The 19480-nt window shown below is 33.1% G+C and overlaps 1 protein-coding gene across 6 annotated transcripts; it reads right to left on the minus strand.

Moving 5' to 3' along the window:
- Positions 1–266: 266 nt before the first annotated feature.
- Positions 267–18993, minus strand: LOC114190998 (endoplasmic reticulum metallopeptidase 1). 6 transcript variants are annotated; one of them, XM_028080109.1, is made up of 14 exons: positions 18916–18993; positions 18104–18466; positions 16949–17187; positions 14554–14710; positions 11512–11589; positions 9419–9493; positions 9193–9312; positions 8493–8657; positions 7797–8319; positions 7559–7715; positions 6735–6844; positions 5107–5219; positions 928–1285; positions 267–749 (listed from the first exon to the last, which is right to left on the minus strand). In XM_028080109.1, the coding sequence occupies exons 2-14, from the start codon at positions 18437–18439 to the stop codon at positions 448–450; spliced, it is 2733 nt and encodes a 910-aa protein (XP_027935910.1). In that variant the 5' UTR covers positions 18440–18466; positions 18916–18993; the 3' UTR covers positions 267–447. The 6 variants fall into 6 exon arrangements, with proteins under 6 accessions (XP_027935910.1, XP_027935912.1, XP_027935911.1 ...); XM_028080111.1 differs by lacking the exon at positions 18916–18993 and adding an exon at positions 18744–18848; XM_028080110.1 differs by lacking the exon at positions 18916–18993 and adding an exon at positions 18744–18837 and having other exon boundaries at positions 18104–18475.
- Between the last annotated feature and the right edge of the window lie 487 nt (positions 18994–19480).

The raw sequence follows: 19480 nt of genomic DNA on the forward strand, positions 1-19480 counted from the left end.
CTTGTGCATCGTGTCAAAATTTATATCATTCCTCTCAAAACATAATCAAAACATTATTCTCAAATGAAACATGGCCTGGTTTTTTCTTTTGTGGCCGGTTCCTGTTAGTAAAATTACCAGGAATAAGAGAAATATGAAGAACACGTTGGAAAAACAAAATATATACTTAGCTATTGAGCGAAATTGTGAGACTCAATAAATAAAAATAAGATCTCTCACATTATTCAATAAATTCTACATTAGATTAATCTTAACAGTAGAGTATGTTAGAGCGCACTGTTAAGACTTTTCATAAAATAAATGGGCAGAGCAAGTAGTGCAGTGCAGTGGGATAAAATTTAGTTACTGACAAACTTGTTAAACACATCATTGTCAAAAATAGAATCAGTACTCCTACCATATGAAGATTTTAAGACTTATTCTATAAAAGGTCACAGTTTCAAGTAACTAAAAATTAACATACAGATTTCTCAAGAAAGCAAAGGTATAAGGAGATATAGACTTTCCAAACAAAGAACACCAACGAGGAAGCTTCGTAAGGACTCGTTCGGTTACTGGTGTTAATTTGTCCACATCAGTTCTAAGCTTAAGAATAGGAGTATCAGAGTTATGAGTTGAACCTGACCTCCAATGAAGAGTCAGATCAAACAACTTGGGTGCCTTTTTTCCTCCAGAAAACTGAATAATATGCCAACCATCCACACCATTCTTTTTGCCAACTGAAATCAATTCTTCAGAATCCCTTGCATCTGAGGTTGAGTAAGAAAAACAATACTTTATATAATGAAATATCATAATATAAACAATACTTTAGATAATGATAGATTGATAAATAAACAGTATTAAGAATTTGACCAAGCATGGTGCCAGCCAATTTTTGGAAACTCATGCTCAAACTGATGATTATTTAGAAACACAACTCGATACCTTTAAGCTCAAAATCTTCTATTTCTTCTGTGTTGATTGCAAGAACCCAACGGATAGAACCCTTTGTATCAATTGAAACTTCTGTTATTCTTCCATTTCCTTTAGCATCACTAAGGACGTGCATTGTAGGAATATCCATCTCAGACCAGCCACTATTGGTGTCATTATAGGCCCAACAACCATATTTGACCGAGAAAGTCACAAAATCAACTGTTTTGTCTCTACCACATACAAAACCTTCGTTAATCTGTTCAACTTCCTTGTTCAAATTTCCAGGTGTAGTAGAAAATAAAGATAAATATGATTTAGGATTTTGTCCTTCATCGGGTTTTCCTGTGGCATCAACAACATGTACAACCTGAAAATAAAGACAAATTTTTAATTGTTATGCTAGCTTTACTAGGTAATTGTCAAATTAAATGGTTGTGATAGGGAGGGAGAAAGACAAATAAATTAAATAATAGGATTAATGACATTATATTCGTATGGTGTGTAATAATGTGTTGCAATATACAGACTTTTACTGAAAGGTCAAATAAAGTAGTAGCGCTAGTACAAGTCCAATCCCTATTATGGTAAGAAAATTTAGACTGAAAAAAAAAAAAAGCATTATGAATAGGAAACAACTCATAATATTACATCCTCAATTAGATGACTAGTTGATTCTAAACCCGCAGAATATATTCTATAAAGCCTTTAGGATATTCAATAAGATGAAGTGGATATATTGACTAAACAACTTAAAAAGATCAGGAATCAATATTCTCCATAGTAAGTACAAAGACCAACGTTCAATGATAATTATATTTACAGGTAATGATCGCCAAGGCAATCAATAGGTTTTGTTGCCACTTTCAGATCAAATATCTTGCAGACTACGACATTTCTTGGAATAGAGGTGGCACAATCCAAGAACAGTATTGTGAGCTGCCAAATAAAATATTTGATGGGCATCCAAAAATATTGATGAGTGCTAAACCTGATGATTCTCCTATCCAATGAATCCTAATGCCAAAAGCGAGTCATTTTTACACCCATAAAGGTACAAAAGACCAGTTAGGAAACCGAACTATTTGATTGTCATTTGTCCAGGCATCTCCTTTGCATTCAATGTAACAATTCAATTTCTTAGTTCTCCATGTGAAAATCTCAGAGGTGCAGTAGTGCCCAACTTGAAGTATATTGAAGGAGGTCTAAGAAGATTTTTTATACAAAGACAAAGGCTATATCTAGACTGCAGGATATGGGAATGTACTGTGACCATTTAATCTTTATTGGTAATAATCTGATTTCAAGGAAAAGCAAGGAAACAAATATAGTTGCTAGGCCTAATGAAATGGAGTATCGAGTTGAGAGCTTATCTGGCTCAACGAGTTGCTCAAAGAGATTTATGGAGGTTACACAAATGCACTCATGTGATAACCAAGCACCTTGCATGATGCCCCAAATATAGATATAAATCCATTTAATTAGAGAGGAATATTTATCCCAAGACATCACCACTAGCTTTGTCAATTCAAAAGACCAAGGATGGCTGTTTCAACTAAGTCATTATTAAGTCCTTAATTTTGTTATATGTGACAAGCTTGGTGAATATGGTTTATATGTTCCAACTTGAGGAAGAGAGTTAAAAATATGTAATTATAGTAATATTGCAAATACATTACATCATATTCTTGTGATTATTTCTAGTTATCCTTGTATAGTACTTATGACAATATAAATATTTGCTCCGTTATGTACTTCATACACCGATTTATTAACATGTCCTCTCACTTCTCTCTCTTTAAACACAAATTAACAATTATACTACTTTCAATTTTATGCAGAAGAAATAAATACCCAACTCATCATGACTAATACAAATTGTTAAATTAGTTCATTTAAATTAATAATGTCATAAATTTAAATTTATTGCTAGAAATACCCATAAAATTAAATAGTTTATGTGGTATTGATAATGTTCATTTTTACATGTTTTGGTGTGTTTTAGTGAATAAAGTCAACTTTTCCTAACTTTTACCTTGTTTCACCACCCTCAAGATTATCTGGTTTTTGAATTTTTTATGTTTTAGTTGTTTTATGTTTGTTTTGTCACTCATCTCTCTTTTAAGTGTGTTAAATAAGTGAATAGGAAGCAACTATGGTGGAGGAAAACAAGCTAGACTTCAAGGAAGCATGATTGGACAAAAAAGTATTGATTTTGAGGCAAATACCAACGTCGAGCATCATAGGAGACACGTCTAGTGCTACAAAGTCAGAGAGTAAGTTAGCTGCAGAGCATCAGAAGGTTAGGCAGAGGTCGGGTCGTGGCCAGGCCTTAGCTAGTTGCGTCGGGCGGTGTCTTCACATAAGCTGTTGTTCCACATTTTAACTAATAGTGTCGAGCGATGTTGAGCTGGCGCCAAGCGGTGACAACGCATATGTGTCAAAAATATGGTATTTATCCATGCTTCTCGCGAGGGTTAGAGGAAATCCTCACTTGAACGATAGAAATCACTTTTAGGTACTTGGAAGAGCCTCTTGGAGGTTGCTAGGGGTGTTGGGAAGCTCTCCCACTCCTCCTTGGGTCTTCTCCTCCAGTCATGGTGGTTTTCCCCCTTTTCGGGTTTAGAGAAGAAGATGGGCTACAAATGGGAGATGTAGACGCGAATGGGAGGCACAATTGGAGCTTGGAGCAGTTGCCAAGAATCTTGGAAAAGGGCTTGCATCTTCTCTTTGGTTTCCATTTCTTCCCTATCTCTTCTATTTGTAAACTCTAGGTTCTCCACCATGGAGAGCTAACCCTATTTTTTGAGATTAGATGTAATGAACTAAATTCTTGTGTAATTTGTGTTGTTAATATATGTGTGTGTGTGTGTGTGTGTTTAGTATTTAATTTTTATGCTTAATGCTTGTTGTGCCTTGATCACCCATTGCTTGTTTGTTGGTTCTTGAGATGTTGGAAAATGTCTTTTGAACCTAAAAATGAAATTGAATGCCTAATGGAGCTTGTACCTAGGGATAGAACATGTTTTCTTAGTAATTTAAGATTCTTGAACTTAATGCATGGTTGCTTGTTGAGGATTCAAGGAATTGGAACTTAATGAGTTATCATAGGCTCAAAGTTACTAGGAATAGGATTTGAGTAATCTTGTGAGTTGATTTTGACTTGAATATGGAATTGAGATGTTTGTGAATGCATGAGAATGAAGGGAATGAAATCTAGTCTTGACAATTGTATATATTGTATGTTAAATTTATGTTGCACATCATCAACTGTTTGATAAAATTTATGTTGCATATCACTATTGGCATTAGTACACACCCTCCTCCGTAGTGAGAGAAAAATCCCCATCAAGTTCTATACCCTCACCACTCTCTTTAGGAATCAATTTAGACATCTCCAATCAAAAGCAACAATATAATAGGGATCAGGATGCAAAAACTTGTCAATTTAGAAGTCACCCAATCCCCAGGCATTAACATTTTAAGTTAGGATAGGAAACGTATAGGCTAAATGTAGGAGTATTTTTCTGTTTCCATCGAAGAACCACCATAGTAGAAGGAATGAGATGACATTTAAAGGAAGGTTAATATGATAACATTGGTATGACTTGGCATTTTACATGTTGATACTAAAAGATTGGAGGGGAAGGAGGGATAGGTTTTCCGAAGCACATGAAGTTCGGGTTGGAACTAGCAAAATTTGTTGTGCCAATACACCAATGACCATGTGTGTTTTAAGTTGGAAACTTGTATCTCTAAATGGCTTAATAGGTTTCAGGGGTTCCTACATAATTTGTTTTTTTACTATGTTTTGTTGTTTGGTGCTTGGAGGATTAAACTTTTCCTGTAAAATTTAAGCATGTGAGTCTTAAGTTATATGTTTTGGTAGATGATAAGTTTATGGAACGCTTTGTGCTTTAATTTCCCTTTGTACATATTTCAGATTCACGGATAGGGTTGGAGCACCCCAAGTGCTTCATTCATTTATAATTTTTCTCTCTTGCTGATAAAAAAAAGAAAAAGAAAAAACAATATAAACTACACTACTAGTGGACAAACATAATTCAAACGAGGGAAGTTCTATGTGTATTCATATTATATGAGGTAGAATAAGTGCTTCAATTAACTATTAACTATTAACTATTAAGTGACCAAAAAGACTGTAAAATATATATGCAAATAAAAACTTACATTCACAGCCCTAGCAATGTCTTCTGAAAATGGAGGAACGACACCCGATACTACAATTGCAAGTGATGAAGCAAATAACATTAAGGTAGCTAGGATGATAGCCTTTTTTGCACCTGGACATCAAATTACCAATACAAGAAAGAACATCATTTAATATTTAGTTTCAAAATACCTAAAAATCATCCTTTATATTTTACAAAATGTGACATTTAATTATATTTCAAATATATAGAGTCAACAATTCCTCAATAAACAACAATTATGTGTGAAGACCAGACCTTTGAATTATAGAATCAAATACCTAAAAGTTTTGATCCTTGATGTTTGCTTTTGAAGGAATAAACATGATCAAGCCAAATATGTTCAAATTGATAGACATTTCATAAAGGAGAAAGCCACCACCGGCCTAATTTGCATTCCTTTTGTTCCTACTTCTCCACAAGTAGTTGACATTCTTACTAAAGGATTGTGTAAGACCAACTTTGAGTTTCTTGTAACTAAGTGGGTTACGTTAGACATATGTGCACCAACTTGACATGGAGTGTTGATATATCAAAATTAATTAGACATATGGAGAGAGAGACCATGATATAATCCAGAGGGAATCAATATCGTTTTGAGTTTCCTTGGTAATATTTATTATGTTTTTTTAATTAAGCGGCTGAATGGGAAGATCAAAAACCATAAGAGAAGATGGGAACTAATGATGCATATAGTAGGAATTATAGGCAGCACTAGTAGGAATTAATTGCCAATGGACATTAAAAACTACTTAGTAATAGTTAAGTGGAATTTAGTGGGCCTTTTTATGGTTGTCTAGAGTGGAATATAATTTAGTCTGTACAAGGATGTACTTTTAATGCAATAGAATATTAAGTTTTCTCTTTGTGAGAAATTTATAGAGTTCTGAGTTATAAGATCCCAAATTTTGATCTTATCAAGATAATATGTCACAATCAACCCTAGAACTTATCACTTACTTGTTCATCTTTCTTAAATGTTGGACAATATCCTTTCCCAAATTGAATATTGGAATGGTCCCCTTTCGTTTTCTCATCAGGCCAGGAAGGACATTAGAAGATTTGGTCAATATGGATCTTAAGGTTAACAATATGTTTGAAACTGTGATCTTTAATTGAGTTGAGTGGTGTCATGTGATCTATGTAATTGACGGCACCTAGCGGGATAAGATTTTGCTGTTGCTATCGCAAACTTGAATGCTACACTAATACCTTTTTGTAAAACCAAACAGTCGAAACACGCTCTTTTCATTCACCCCACATGAATTTTGTGGTTCATATGTCCCTCTATTTCTCTCATTTTATATGATGAACCGAGATACTTAAATTGTGAGACTTTTTCTAAAATACGCTCTTCAAATCTCTAACCAAGAGTAATTTTGTGCCTTTAACTAAATTTATATTCCATATAACTGCCACTTAAACAAAAACAGTCCAAGGAAAAAAGAAAAAATACATGTCAAATTTTATGAGGTTAAAATAGGATGTCAGGTGACAAGAAATTCTTTGAAAATTGGCAGCCATTTATTAAAAAAGTAAGTAGCATCCCCAGTATCATAAATACTAAGACTAAAGCATTGCTTGCAAATGAACATACAGTAAACAAACCTGAAAGATGGACATATGAAAGAAGGTACACCAAGGTCAAAGATAGAAGAGAAGCAATAAAAGCAGCAATCACAAAACCTCCCAGCCATTCAGGAGTACCACCAGGATTCCTGCATGGTAAAGAAAAGTAAATTAGATGCTAACTGTAAAAGTGAAAATTGACCTGTGAAAAAGATTAATGGTGCTCATAGTAGTAGTGAGTCTAAAGACAATGCCATTGGCAACAATAGACAAGTGAGGGTGAATGCAACTGACTGAACGAGGCAATCTGATAGCAAATCAGTAATTAAGTGTATTTCAGAAAGTAATTGGGCCACAGCTAAATGGGCCCATTAACACTTCCAATCATGAATCCTATCCTAACACATCAATGATACCAATAAATAATCAAACAATTCTTGTTGAACTTCATTTTCATGAAAGATTTCTTATTTCCTTTTTACAATTCAATTTTCTTCATCAACAAACCTTATTTTATAACAATAAATGGTAGTAAATTTGCATAAGAATGGCTTCCAACATAATTAAAAGATGACTAAAAATAGAAATTTCATTTTAAAGTTTAATTTCAGCACTGGCTATACCCCAAAACGTTTTCAGATCCCTCTTGATCCGTTTATCTGCTTCCATAATTTGTCTTTTATGTTTCTATTCTTACCCTGCAGTAGACCTTTGTAGAATACAAACATGTAAAACCAAAATAGGCAGTAACACCCGCACCACAACAAAAAATGAAAATAAGCATCATTATGAAAGCACTAAGCAATAGACTTAGCTCATTACAGGTCAGTCCACATACACCGAATAGGGGGAAAAGGATATACCTATCAAATCGAACCATACCCCCTATGAGTATGGCCGCAAGCCGAATAAATATGCCTGCAGAGAATAAAATTGGTGTGGCTAACCCCAGAATTAGCGTTATCAGTTTGAGTGGCTTTGGTAACCTTTCTGAGGTTAATGTTGCTTCGAAAAAGCCATCTGGATAATTCAACCAAAATTTAGTAGCATGGAAAAAAAATGTTGTTCTAACAAAGGAAAATATAAGGTAGTGATAGTTACATGCAAATGCCGGAGAAACTAACCAAACAAGAGCCACGTAAGAAGAGCCAATTTTAAAATAGTTTCCCAAAATGAGAAGTATAAGCCATTGAAATGATCCAGCTTTAAAGAGCCATCTTTCAGCCTCCATCTTGACAACAGCAGCTTTAATAATGGGGGGCAATTGCCTTCTCTTTGAGTGTGCATTCAGAAGATATTTTTGAAGTAGAAGAAAACCCAAATGTTGACCAATCAATGCTCCGAGAAAAGCTGGTGCACCAAATAATCCAACCACCAATAATGGGCTTGAAACATATGGTACTGGTGATGAAGATATGAAAGGAAGGAGAAATGCAACAAGGAAGGAGAAACTTAAGGCAAACACCCACATGAGGAGAACACTCAAAAACGACAAAGTCAACGAAACTGCAGCTGGTATACCACCCATAATTAAGGATGTAATCCAAATTAGAATTGACTGCAATATCACTGAATTATGGAGCATATTAGCGAACTTTTGACGGTATACAACCATATACATTCCCTGGAAAAATACGACATTTACAATGTATCAGGGGCCAATGGTATGACAGTAGCATACTACGCTACTACCACTGCTATATGGAAAATAGTACATGATTGTACACACTATAGCATAGAATTGGAATATGATTCGCAAATCAGAAATACCAAATTTTTTTTCCAGTAATAACTTACCAAAATGTCAAAATATATGGCACTGTTCTTTCTTATATCCTCCTCTGCTTCAGTTGAATTGCCTTCTGGAATATGAGAAGACGCCCCAATATGAAGCAAGAAAGCAAGCATATTTTCCCCCAGATGTTGAAGAGATCCAGTCTTCAAAAGCTCTAATTTATCATTCTGCTCAAGGAAAAACATAACATTTTTGTCATTGGATATGAAAATAGGTCAATAAACCCCTTATTTCCTCCACGATATCCATGCACTTCCACCACTCATGATGTCATTCAATATTGCAGCAGAGTCAATATATTGCAGGCTATAAAACTATTATTATTTTCAGAATTTAGGATTGGATCTAACTCATCCTTACAAAACAAACATGTGAGATGAGAGTTGCTTCCTACATATACACTCATTTGTCCTTATCATTAGTTGATGTGGGACTTCAGTTATTACCATATTAGCTACAAATACGGTATATACACAAGTGAGGAACAAGCATCATCTCGTAAGTCACAAGTCGGTTTTATAGGATTAAATTAAACACAAACTTAAATTTTAAGAAATTACTAGTGTTCTAGCTCTAACTTGAAGAGTTGATATGTTAAGTCTCATTCTTCCCACAAAACACAATGAATTTTCATGTTAGAAATAAAATGTAGAACAAAAAGCAGTCCAAGTATTTCATAAAAAAGTAAGGACAGAAGGAAACCTTGGTATGATATACAGCAGTGTTATCTACATATGCAAAATCAAGCCCAGAAAGGCCAGCAACCTCTTTGTACACTTGGAAATCAGTTGCAGATTTTATAGCCCCAGAAGCAAACACATCCTGGAGGACAAATATTGGAAGATTTGAGTGATTATTCAAAAAAAAAAAAAAAAAAACAATATAAAATCGGTAAAGGTCAAACGTACAATTAAAGAAACCAACAAACCTGTGCCATAACTTGAGCAGATGGGTATTTTGCTACTAAAGCATAATTCTCAATAGCCCAAGGATGAGGTCCAGCCTACTAAATGCAAAGCCATTAAAAAGAGACATGAACTTGTTACAAGAACTAATAAACTGCAGAAAGAACAAGATTCAGATACTAAATAACTGGATAATATTTCTATTTTATAAGTCTCTAGACAAGATTGAATAACAGTTTTTTAAGGTTCAATATCGAACATAATACACGACAAACCACCAAAAAATGGATGACTTGTCAATGGAAGAATGGAAATTATTTTTCACTTGATTGTGTTATTAAAATCATGTGAAAATGAGCAATTGTTGACAACTCAAGTCTATGGACGTACAGAAAAGGAAAACAAGACCATTAAAAGTTCCAGTTAAAACGGACTCATCAAACAATGAAGAATCTGGGAAATTTGGGACAAGACAGCACAGGAAAGTATAAGTTTTTGTAAAACAACTATATATCCAATAACACATTGTATGAATAATTTTGTAATTTGAATATATTTGTTTTAATAGAAAAAGTATTAATTTTCAAAACAGTAAACATGAGGCAATGATAGGTAGAAATAATTATTTTGATGAAATAAGGCATCTAAACAGAAGTAACAAGGACCTGGGGAATAAAAGATAATCTAAGCTGCGCAACTTCTGCTACTGTCAAATTTTATTTTAAACCTTAAATGGTTGAAGAAGTTTATTTGATATCAAGCACTTACAGGTGCCACTAAACAATGCTCCTAAAAGGTACGCAGTTAAGTGAATGGCCAGATTAATTTTATTCCTAACTCAGTCCCTCACATGAGAGCCCTTTGGTCTTGAAGCACAGCCAATACTCATGCCAACTAAACATTGTTTTGAAATTCAAATGTATTTAGGGGGAGGGGAATGAAGATTGAATTTAGGAACATTCAGTCATAGTCTATGAAGCCCAGACACGCCATATCAATGGTGTATCCCGTGACACTGTCGGACACCGACGTACGTACATACTCGTACGACACACATGTCAGTAAAGTGTCCAATTTGAAAGACATTTTATTGTCTTTGACATGATTTTGACATGACTCCAAACAATGTTAATAACAGCAAATTCAATTATTTTCTAAAAAACCCATAAACTTGTAAACTTATCACATAAGTTTCTATTATGATAATAAAAATAAGGAAAAAATCTTATATCATCATTATTTTTCACTTTTTTGAATATTAGATAGATACGTTAGATTTATTTTTGTATTAGTTGACAATGTGTTAGTTGAAAGTTTGAAACCAATATGTATATATATGTCGTGTCTCATGTCCAATGTTTTTTCAATTTAGCCGTATCTCCGTGTCCATGTCCGTGTTGTATTTGTGTCCGTATTCGGGCTTCATAGCATAGTTTTACTTACAAAGGCAAAAGATTACAATGACTAGGACCAGGTATAATCAAAAGAGACTGAGATAAACAATGTTCATACCAACGAAGGTAGAAGATTGCTTTTATTCCCAACACAGGGAAGATTTTATATTCATTATGGTCCAACTGAGACAACAACTATGAAAGCATTAACATATGATCTTTATTCCATCTATTTCAATAACCAAAGACAAAATTTTTGCCAACAAACAAATCTAAGGGCCTGTTTGATTTGAGAAAATGTTATATATTTCATTTTCTGTAATTCACTTTTGATGATAAGATTGTCACCCTATTTTCACTTTTTTACGCATTAATAGAAAAACAGAGAGTAGATGTCCACTAAGAAAAAGTATTTCTTAAAAGTTACTTACAAAGAGAAAAGATACAACTATTTCTAGAAGATAGTTATCCTCAGCAGGAAACATAAACAAAAGTAATTCCTGTAACAAACATACAGGCCCCGTAACAACTAAATCTTCAAAACAAAATAGCTGTCTTTTAATAACTATATTTGTACCACGAGAATTCAGTGCTCTAATACCAATAGAAAACAAGATGAAAACAACGTAGCAATTTGGTAATTTAAACTGGAAACAGAGAAACATTTTCACGAAGTGCACACTACAATTTCATAAAAATTTAATAGTTATCAATAAACACACCTGGAAAATGCTAGACTTCCCTCCAATGCCCATGGCCTCCAAATCAATAGCCATTCGAACAGTTTTGCTCCAAGGATGCTGATAAAAAATTTCGTTTATTGGTGATAAGGATTCTATACAACGTGTATTTTAGATACTAATGACAGCTTGAGAGAACTTCTAATGCTTAACAGATTGTGAAGAAAAAGAGGAAATAGCGCATTTCAGGCCTCACTAGGCAGAAAGTACAAGATTTTTCAAGCATCTATGCTTTCATGCAGTAAGTTCAAAATCCACAATGGAGAACAGAGTACAGCGGAAACTACAGCCAAATAATGGAGAAAACAATATTAGGGATTTTGAGGATGAGGAATCCTACTTAACAAAAAGGGAAAATAAGAACAACAAAGAAAATAGAGAACATCAATGAAGCAAGGTGTGTGATTCCTCTGCGTATATTTTAGAGAAACCCTCATGAACAGACCATGTGCTTTACACCAAATACAATTCTAAAGCCAAAATACAAGAGGCATACCCTAATGCAATGCACCAAATAAAAGCACAGGTATTGCATATAATTGCTAACTTAAAACCTTAAACAATATTAAAGTGTCATTCCAATTAAAATATGTACTTAGAAATTGAGTAAATTACACTCTCCTCTTTAGACTAAAACATAAAGTGTAAACTCCCTTAACCTGACAAGTTCCAATATATGACATTTTACTCTGTTTTAAATTTCACAATAAAATTGTTAGCTTCCGTTAAAAAACTACTAGCAAATTATTACCATCGCCTAACAAACACCACCTTCCCCTCTTTTGTTGTAATCTTCCCTTTACAAATATATTAAACTTTATTCTGTTTTTAAATTTTCATTAAAATTAATTTTATGACTAAATATCTTGTTACATTTACTACTACGAAATGTAACTATTACTTTTCTGTTTTCATATTTTAAAATATATAGTTTTCTCTTTTAATAGATTAGAACACACCACTCTTTTTCACGATTTCTATATTTTCTACAAACAATCTAATAACTTTCATTAAAGATTATTTATAACTAAATATTTTCTATTAAAAATATATGATACTAAGCTACTTGTTTCATATAATACGTGTTAAGTAATAATGTTTTTTCTCCATTAAACGTCATTTCTAGCCATTTATAGACTACTAACAATAAATTTGGTTAAATTAAAGGTTTTGTCACTCTCGAAGCAGTTTTACTTTGCCTGCAATCCATTACAAAGAAAAGCAAAATTAGGGCATCAAATGACCAAAGGCTAGTTTGGCAAATTAAAAATATTTTTGGTATATTTTAGCATATTTTAAATAATATTCTTTTATGGTGTTAATTTAAAATACCTAAATAACAGTTAGGTATATTATAGCATACTTTAAATGCAGTAAACTATATATTTCAACATAAGAGCGGAGGATAACGTTAATACTCACATTTCGTCGGAAAAATAAGTGTAATTACTTTCACAATATTAACTTAAAAGAAGACTAAACTACATATTTCTTCATAAGAAAGGAGAACAATCTATAATGTTCACATCTCTTGGGAGAAGAAACCTGATTTACTCTTAAAAAAGTTATAACAGATCCGTAAGCAAAAAACAACAGAAACCTAAAAAAAGTGTTTATCTCAAAAGCTAAAATAATAGTTGGGGAGGAATACTCTACAAAAATGCTGTATAATAGAATCACTTTTTTTAAGCTTAAATATACAAGTCCTAATTCTTTTTAATCGATAGTAGGTGCTCTCTTCATGTATGAGCAAATTCAAAATAACAATACCTTAGCAATCCAGTCACAATAAACCCATCATCAGGAACTGATATTCCTAATAGAAGTTTAAAAATGTCATCATAGAGAAACGCAATGAAGTTCTAGATTTGCTATTTTCTTAGCATACTCCTAATTTTGATATTGTTGGTAAGAAAATTGCACACTTCTAATGTAAAGAATTTGAAAGTCAAAGTGTGCATTATGATAATCACTATTCAGATAAGTTGACAGGTTTAGGCCTAGTAATCAGAGAAGGTTTTAAATGGTACTCGGGTTTTGCCTCCTGCGATAAGCTTTGATTTTTTTCATAATAAACTATTCTTCCTATGTTCAAGTTTGTATAGGTTTTCTTGGCAGTTTTTTCTATTTGTTGTTTCTTCCCATATTCAGAATTGTACAGGCTTTTTTGGAAGTTGTTTAATCTGTTTTACATGAGTTTGGTTTGGTCCCCATGCTTTTTGTTTATTCGTTTTTCCTTTTGTTTAATAAATTTTCATGTGATGACAAATGATAGATATCCTTTGGGGTATCAGTATAACTGAGATGCCAAGGTACATAGTAATACCTAACATGAGTTTAAAAAAAAAAAAGTCTGACAAATGAACCATGTGATTGGATAAACATAGACATGGCAAACAGTTTTGTAGTCTACTATACTTCTTGTTTATTTTAATTTGCATTAATGATAAATAAACATAATAATTAAAGTTTTGTATTAAAATGCTTTCAAAACTTTTTAAGCTTACAAAATAGAGATGCTTGCTTCATTTGAAAATAAATTTTAGGAATTATTTTAAAAGGATATTGATATTAGAATATACTAAATGCCAATGTTTTTCACTAAAAATTTGGAAAAAAATATCTTTAAATAATGCACGAAAAAAAATTGAATTACCTAATATGTTTTACAAAAATTAAGAATGAAAATGCAATGTAAATCTTATTAACATGACAAAAAATAAAATAGTATATTTTTCATTCACTTTAAGCATATCTTTCAAATAAGTAATGGGAAAATTATAATCATTAATAACATCACATTTTCCAGGCGAAACAAATGAGGCAGATGAAAATTGAAATATAGTCCATTATCTTTTTTTCCAATAGATTTAACCAATAAATCTTTATAATTTAGATTTCTTCTAATCCCAAAACATCAGTCCTATAATCAGCAAATTTAAAAACCATATTTTCAAAACAGATGAGAAACAAGAGAAATACTTAATATAAGGATGCATTAACAAATGGCAAACAATTCCATACCTGAGTTATGAAGCTATGAGCACCATTAAGACCCTCCTCCTCACCTGTATTAAATAAGAATATAACAGCTCTCTTCAACCCATGAGCCCATTGAGAAACCCCACGAGCAAGTTCCAGCATAACACCTACACATGAACTGCAGTCTCCGGCCCCTGCTCTGTTAAATCAATGATATGTTTTTAGCAGAAAATGGAGTGCGCTTCACTGATTTAAAATTTCCAAATATTCAAATGAAAACAGAAAATTTTAAAGTTGTCACTTTGCATGCTTGCTAGGAATTGCAGAAGCATAACACCAAGCAATAGCATAAAGAGATTCTAATGGAAAATTTTAACAATTGATGTTTACTAAAAATGTTTGATTGCAAATATTTCTCAATATGATGAAGAATTCTTATCGATGTCACCTTTACAATCTCCAGCTAGTAGAAAAATGTCACTTCTCAAATGTCCTTCCAGGACCAATATGCTCCTACTTTCATAATTTTATCACTCAATGAGTTTAATTTTGATCCACAATCAATGTTATAAACTTCTTTGCAGTTCCATCCAACCACGTGTTGCCAAATCTACTAAAATTTTGGCCTCTGTTGCAGCACCACATGCTTGGACATATGCAAGTTTAATTTTGACAAATAATAATAAACAAACTCTTATTAAACAGTACTCAACTACATATGATGTAGAACAGATGTGAAAAGTCACTTAACTTTAACTAGCATAAAACAATAAAATCAGCATATCAAAGGAAGAATTGAAAAACATTACTCTATAACCAGTTTCATATAATTTTTAAACCAAAGATGAGATCACTTTTTTGTTTTAGATCCCTAGCTTGTATTCAAAAGCCAATTTGGACCTTAACTAATTTGACACCAATTAAGAGGGGCCATATAGAGGGAAAAAGCTCTTCTACTTCAGATAATAGGAATCTGAGATACTGGCTAAGGGGAACCAAGCTCCCTGCCTCACATCCACAAACACTAGTACGTTGCAATGTAATGACCAGAACAACAATAATAAATAAATGCAATGACAACAATAACAAACAGCAACAATAATATGCCAAAACATTCATATTATAGCATATAAGAATGGTCCAATCTCCAACCATACCATATCATATCATCGGCCATGTTTAAATGTAACCATATTAAAATTTCAATTTATTAGTCCATGGTCGTGTACAAAAAGTATGTCATTTTGTTGTTCCATGGAGAAAAAAGAAAGTTTTCGCAAATATAGTATTTTACCATTGACCTATAGATGTAAATCATAATCACATCAAACTAAAAGTAGCTGCACCTTGTGCAATCTTAATGCAGCGTGTCAAGTCCCACCAAATCATTATTTCCCTTTAATGCATAGAAAAAGTATACAGCTACGCATCAGCTATATCAACCCCAGGCTGCCAGCTGAGTTGTTGTTAGCTCTCTATATAAGAACTTGACACTGATTTCACAAATTAGCATCACAGATTCTTTTACTGATAAGTCTAGTCTGGTTCCCTACATGTACGAGAAAGAGCATTCAATAATCATTTCTTCTTGTTGAGATCTTATATAAACTAGAAATATGGTCAATTTATAATATATATATATATATAGGTGGATGCAAATCTTACCAAACAAATTGGTTTTATGAGGCTAAGTTGAGCATTTCTAAGATGGTAGAGTTTATCCTAAAACAGTTTGTTGAGTCTATATTGTCCCTCACTACTAGGTCGTCCTCTATTCTCAAACTCGATGATCCATCCTCGGCGTGAAAGGATGTATTGAAAATCTCACACCCATTAGATACATTAGATATAAGGAGATGTAAACCTCATCTTACAAGTTTATTTTATGAAATTTATTTACGCTTAAAGTCTACCTTTCTAAGCCTATTAAACCCAAAATTTTAAATGTGCTGCACCACCTCTAGTAATGATCCATGCTATTTATTGCTGACTAATTAAGCATGAAAAGAGCATTATCAACAGGAATATTTTAAAATTCATAACAGTTGTAAGGATCTCATTAATAATTAGAATAAGATAGTGTTTTTCTCCAGCCAATATTGGGGTTCCTGTATAATTATTGTCCTGCTCTTACTGAACAAAGAACTTAATATCCTTTTATTAAGAACTAATGCGAGGATATTTTAAAAAAGCCAAGTGCTCCCCACAATGAAATCAACCCCCTACCCTCTCCAGCAGCACACCAAGTAGAGTCCTATATTAGTGGTCCTTCATAGGCCATAGATTTACAAAATTACACACACACAAACCCCCTTGTACGACACATTTATAATAGCATATCAGGCCACAATGATAAGCGCATCCCAGTAATAAAAAAGACAAAAACAATGATTGATTAAAACAGAAGTGTGAAAGCAAATAGATGAAGAGAACATACGTTGAAAAAACAGTATCAATATGAGAAGAGACCAGAATAGATTCCTCTCTTGCTTCAGATACATATTTCGGCAAGATTCTTAATACGACATAGTTCAGATCTGAATAAACAAGTGTTCTCCCTGAAAGCAAGCCACTGGCTAGATCATTTGCACCAGACTTTGCATGAAAAATATCCACTTCAACATCTACCTCCCAGAGAGCTGTTTTCTTAATACTTTGACATGCTGTCAAAACGTACTGCAGTAGGAAGCTTATCAAAGTAAACATATAATAAACAGAAAACAGGCTAATAAATTACCACAATCAGTTGTATAGGTTGTTTGAACTGCTGCTCATTCTAAAGTATAGTGAATAATAAAAAACCACACATGTAATAACCTATCATGAACTTAAAATTACATAAAGGATGTTTACATCCAGAACGTAAGCATGTTTGAAAGAATGTAAGTATAGCGCAGCGGACTCAGCAAGGAACAAAGGTGGATGGTCGAGATAGTCACATCTGTGACATCAACATTACCTTAAACAGGAAGGAGGATGGATACACAATGGGTGGTGTGTATTATAACGCCCAGCCCATGGATACATGTTTATTTACAGAATTTGCATTTTATTAAATAGAGTCCAAATTCTCTATTAGGTTTTTTGTGTTGTCTTCGGTTGAGCATTAAAAATATACTGATGTTAGTACTTTAAAAATCCTTTTAATGTATTTTCAAACATCAAAATCAATACCTATCACTACAGTTTGAAGACACAATAGAAAAACAACACAAAAAACAGCACCGAAAAGTCCAGAGAGTCTGAATTCACGTTTTTTTTAGAGAACAAAACACATAACAACATTTATGATGCTAATATAACATTGATTTCACATATACTCCCGGGTCTCATAGATTCTCGCTACCCTATTGGATAGCTGCTAACATAAATGGGGACGGGTAGAGGGAAATCACTTCTCACACCCACCCCACCGTACTGGCATCCCTATACAATTAATTGATTGCCATATTTCCTTTTATCTATTTCCTAAGAAAAATCGTATAATAGACAACATCTTACTCTTTATGCGTGTGATCCAAAGAACCAAGGATAACTAAGAAGTAAGAACAACAACAATGAAGGAAAAGATTAACAAAGTTGAAGAGTTGACCTGCACAGCAAGATGCAGAGCTTCAGAACCAACTGGATGAGGCCCCACCTCAGTTAAGGCCTTGACATGCTTGAATGCTTCGATCTCCGAAAATCCCCTCTTGCCAGCCTCATCTGCTGTAAGAGGCACGGGCATGCTCTGAAACTGATAATGGTAAATGGATGAACAGCAATAAATGATGATCAGCAACAAGGCCAGCCACACAAATGAAGACCTCCTTGGATTTCCAATATGAACAGTGGTTCGGCTTTCACCGCCATGACTGGACTCTTCACTTGCTTCTCCACCGATTGACCCTTTAGATGCAGCTGAAGCAGTTTCACGCCTCTGCCTCATCTCGAACAAACTCTATGGTCCAACTACCTGCTCAAGCTTGTGAAAAGGCAAATGCCAAATCATCAATAAAAAAAGTCACAGTACAACGGCTCCCCGCAAAATGAAAAAATTTAAGATGCCAAATACTTGTTCATTGCTCAATGCAACAATAACTAAAAGGAGACTCAGATGGGTTTCTCAAATTAAAGCCTAATTGCACAAGACACAGTAAGATTAGCTGGAAAACCAAAATGCAACTTTAAAGCAAATAAGATTATCCAATTGGTCAAACACAAAATAGCTGCAGACAAATTTCAGAACCCACCCAGAGGAAAAAAGATAAACTTGATCCCGTGTATATGTTTATTTCTAATTCCAAAATATACCCATTGTCAGGCAACGAATTGGGCAGATAAAGTAAGCAGAAAAAACATTATATATATCGTAACATGTAGATTGATTGACAAAGAAAAAAAAAAGGTGAAGTGAGCAAGAACCTGTGTAGGTGGATTTGAGATGAAAATTGAAAAAACATTCGGCGGAGAAGTCAATAAACTGTGTTTGGTATAAATAAGACGGAAATAGAGAGAAAATAAAATAAAATAAAAAAATAAGGGCTTTTTATTAAAAAAGGTGAAATAATTATTATTAACGATGATTTTATTTATTATTTCTAATATTATATTTTAATTATTATTATTATAAAGAGAGAGAGAGAGAGAGAGAAATGCTTCCAATGAATTATGAGCATCAAAAAATATTTAAATTGAAATTATTAATTATACACGCAATTAAATTATATTTCAACTAGAGAGATATTTCAATATATATATATATAAAAGTAGCTTTTGAGATTGTAAAGAAAGATAGATAATCTTAATTTACTTATTTTCAAAAGGGGAAATGTAAAAATTAAAGCAAAATAAAGTGCGGCTAAGAGAATGCAACCCAAATAAGTTAAAAATAATCCTAATGAGACACCTTTTTATTTAAATAATCATTATACAGCACCTTTTGTCCTTCACTTTTGTTCCCAAATAAATCATATATTAGTATTTTGCA

Source organism: Vigna unguiculata, chromosome 7, assembly GCF_004118075.2.
Source record: "Vigna unguiculata cultivar IT97K-499-35 chromosome 7, ASM411807v1, whole genome shotgun sequence".
NCBI classification, from domain to species: Eukaryota; Viridiplantae; Streptophyta; class Magnoliopsida; order Fabales; family Fabaceae; genus Vigna; species Vigna unguiculata.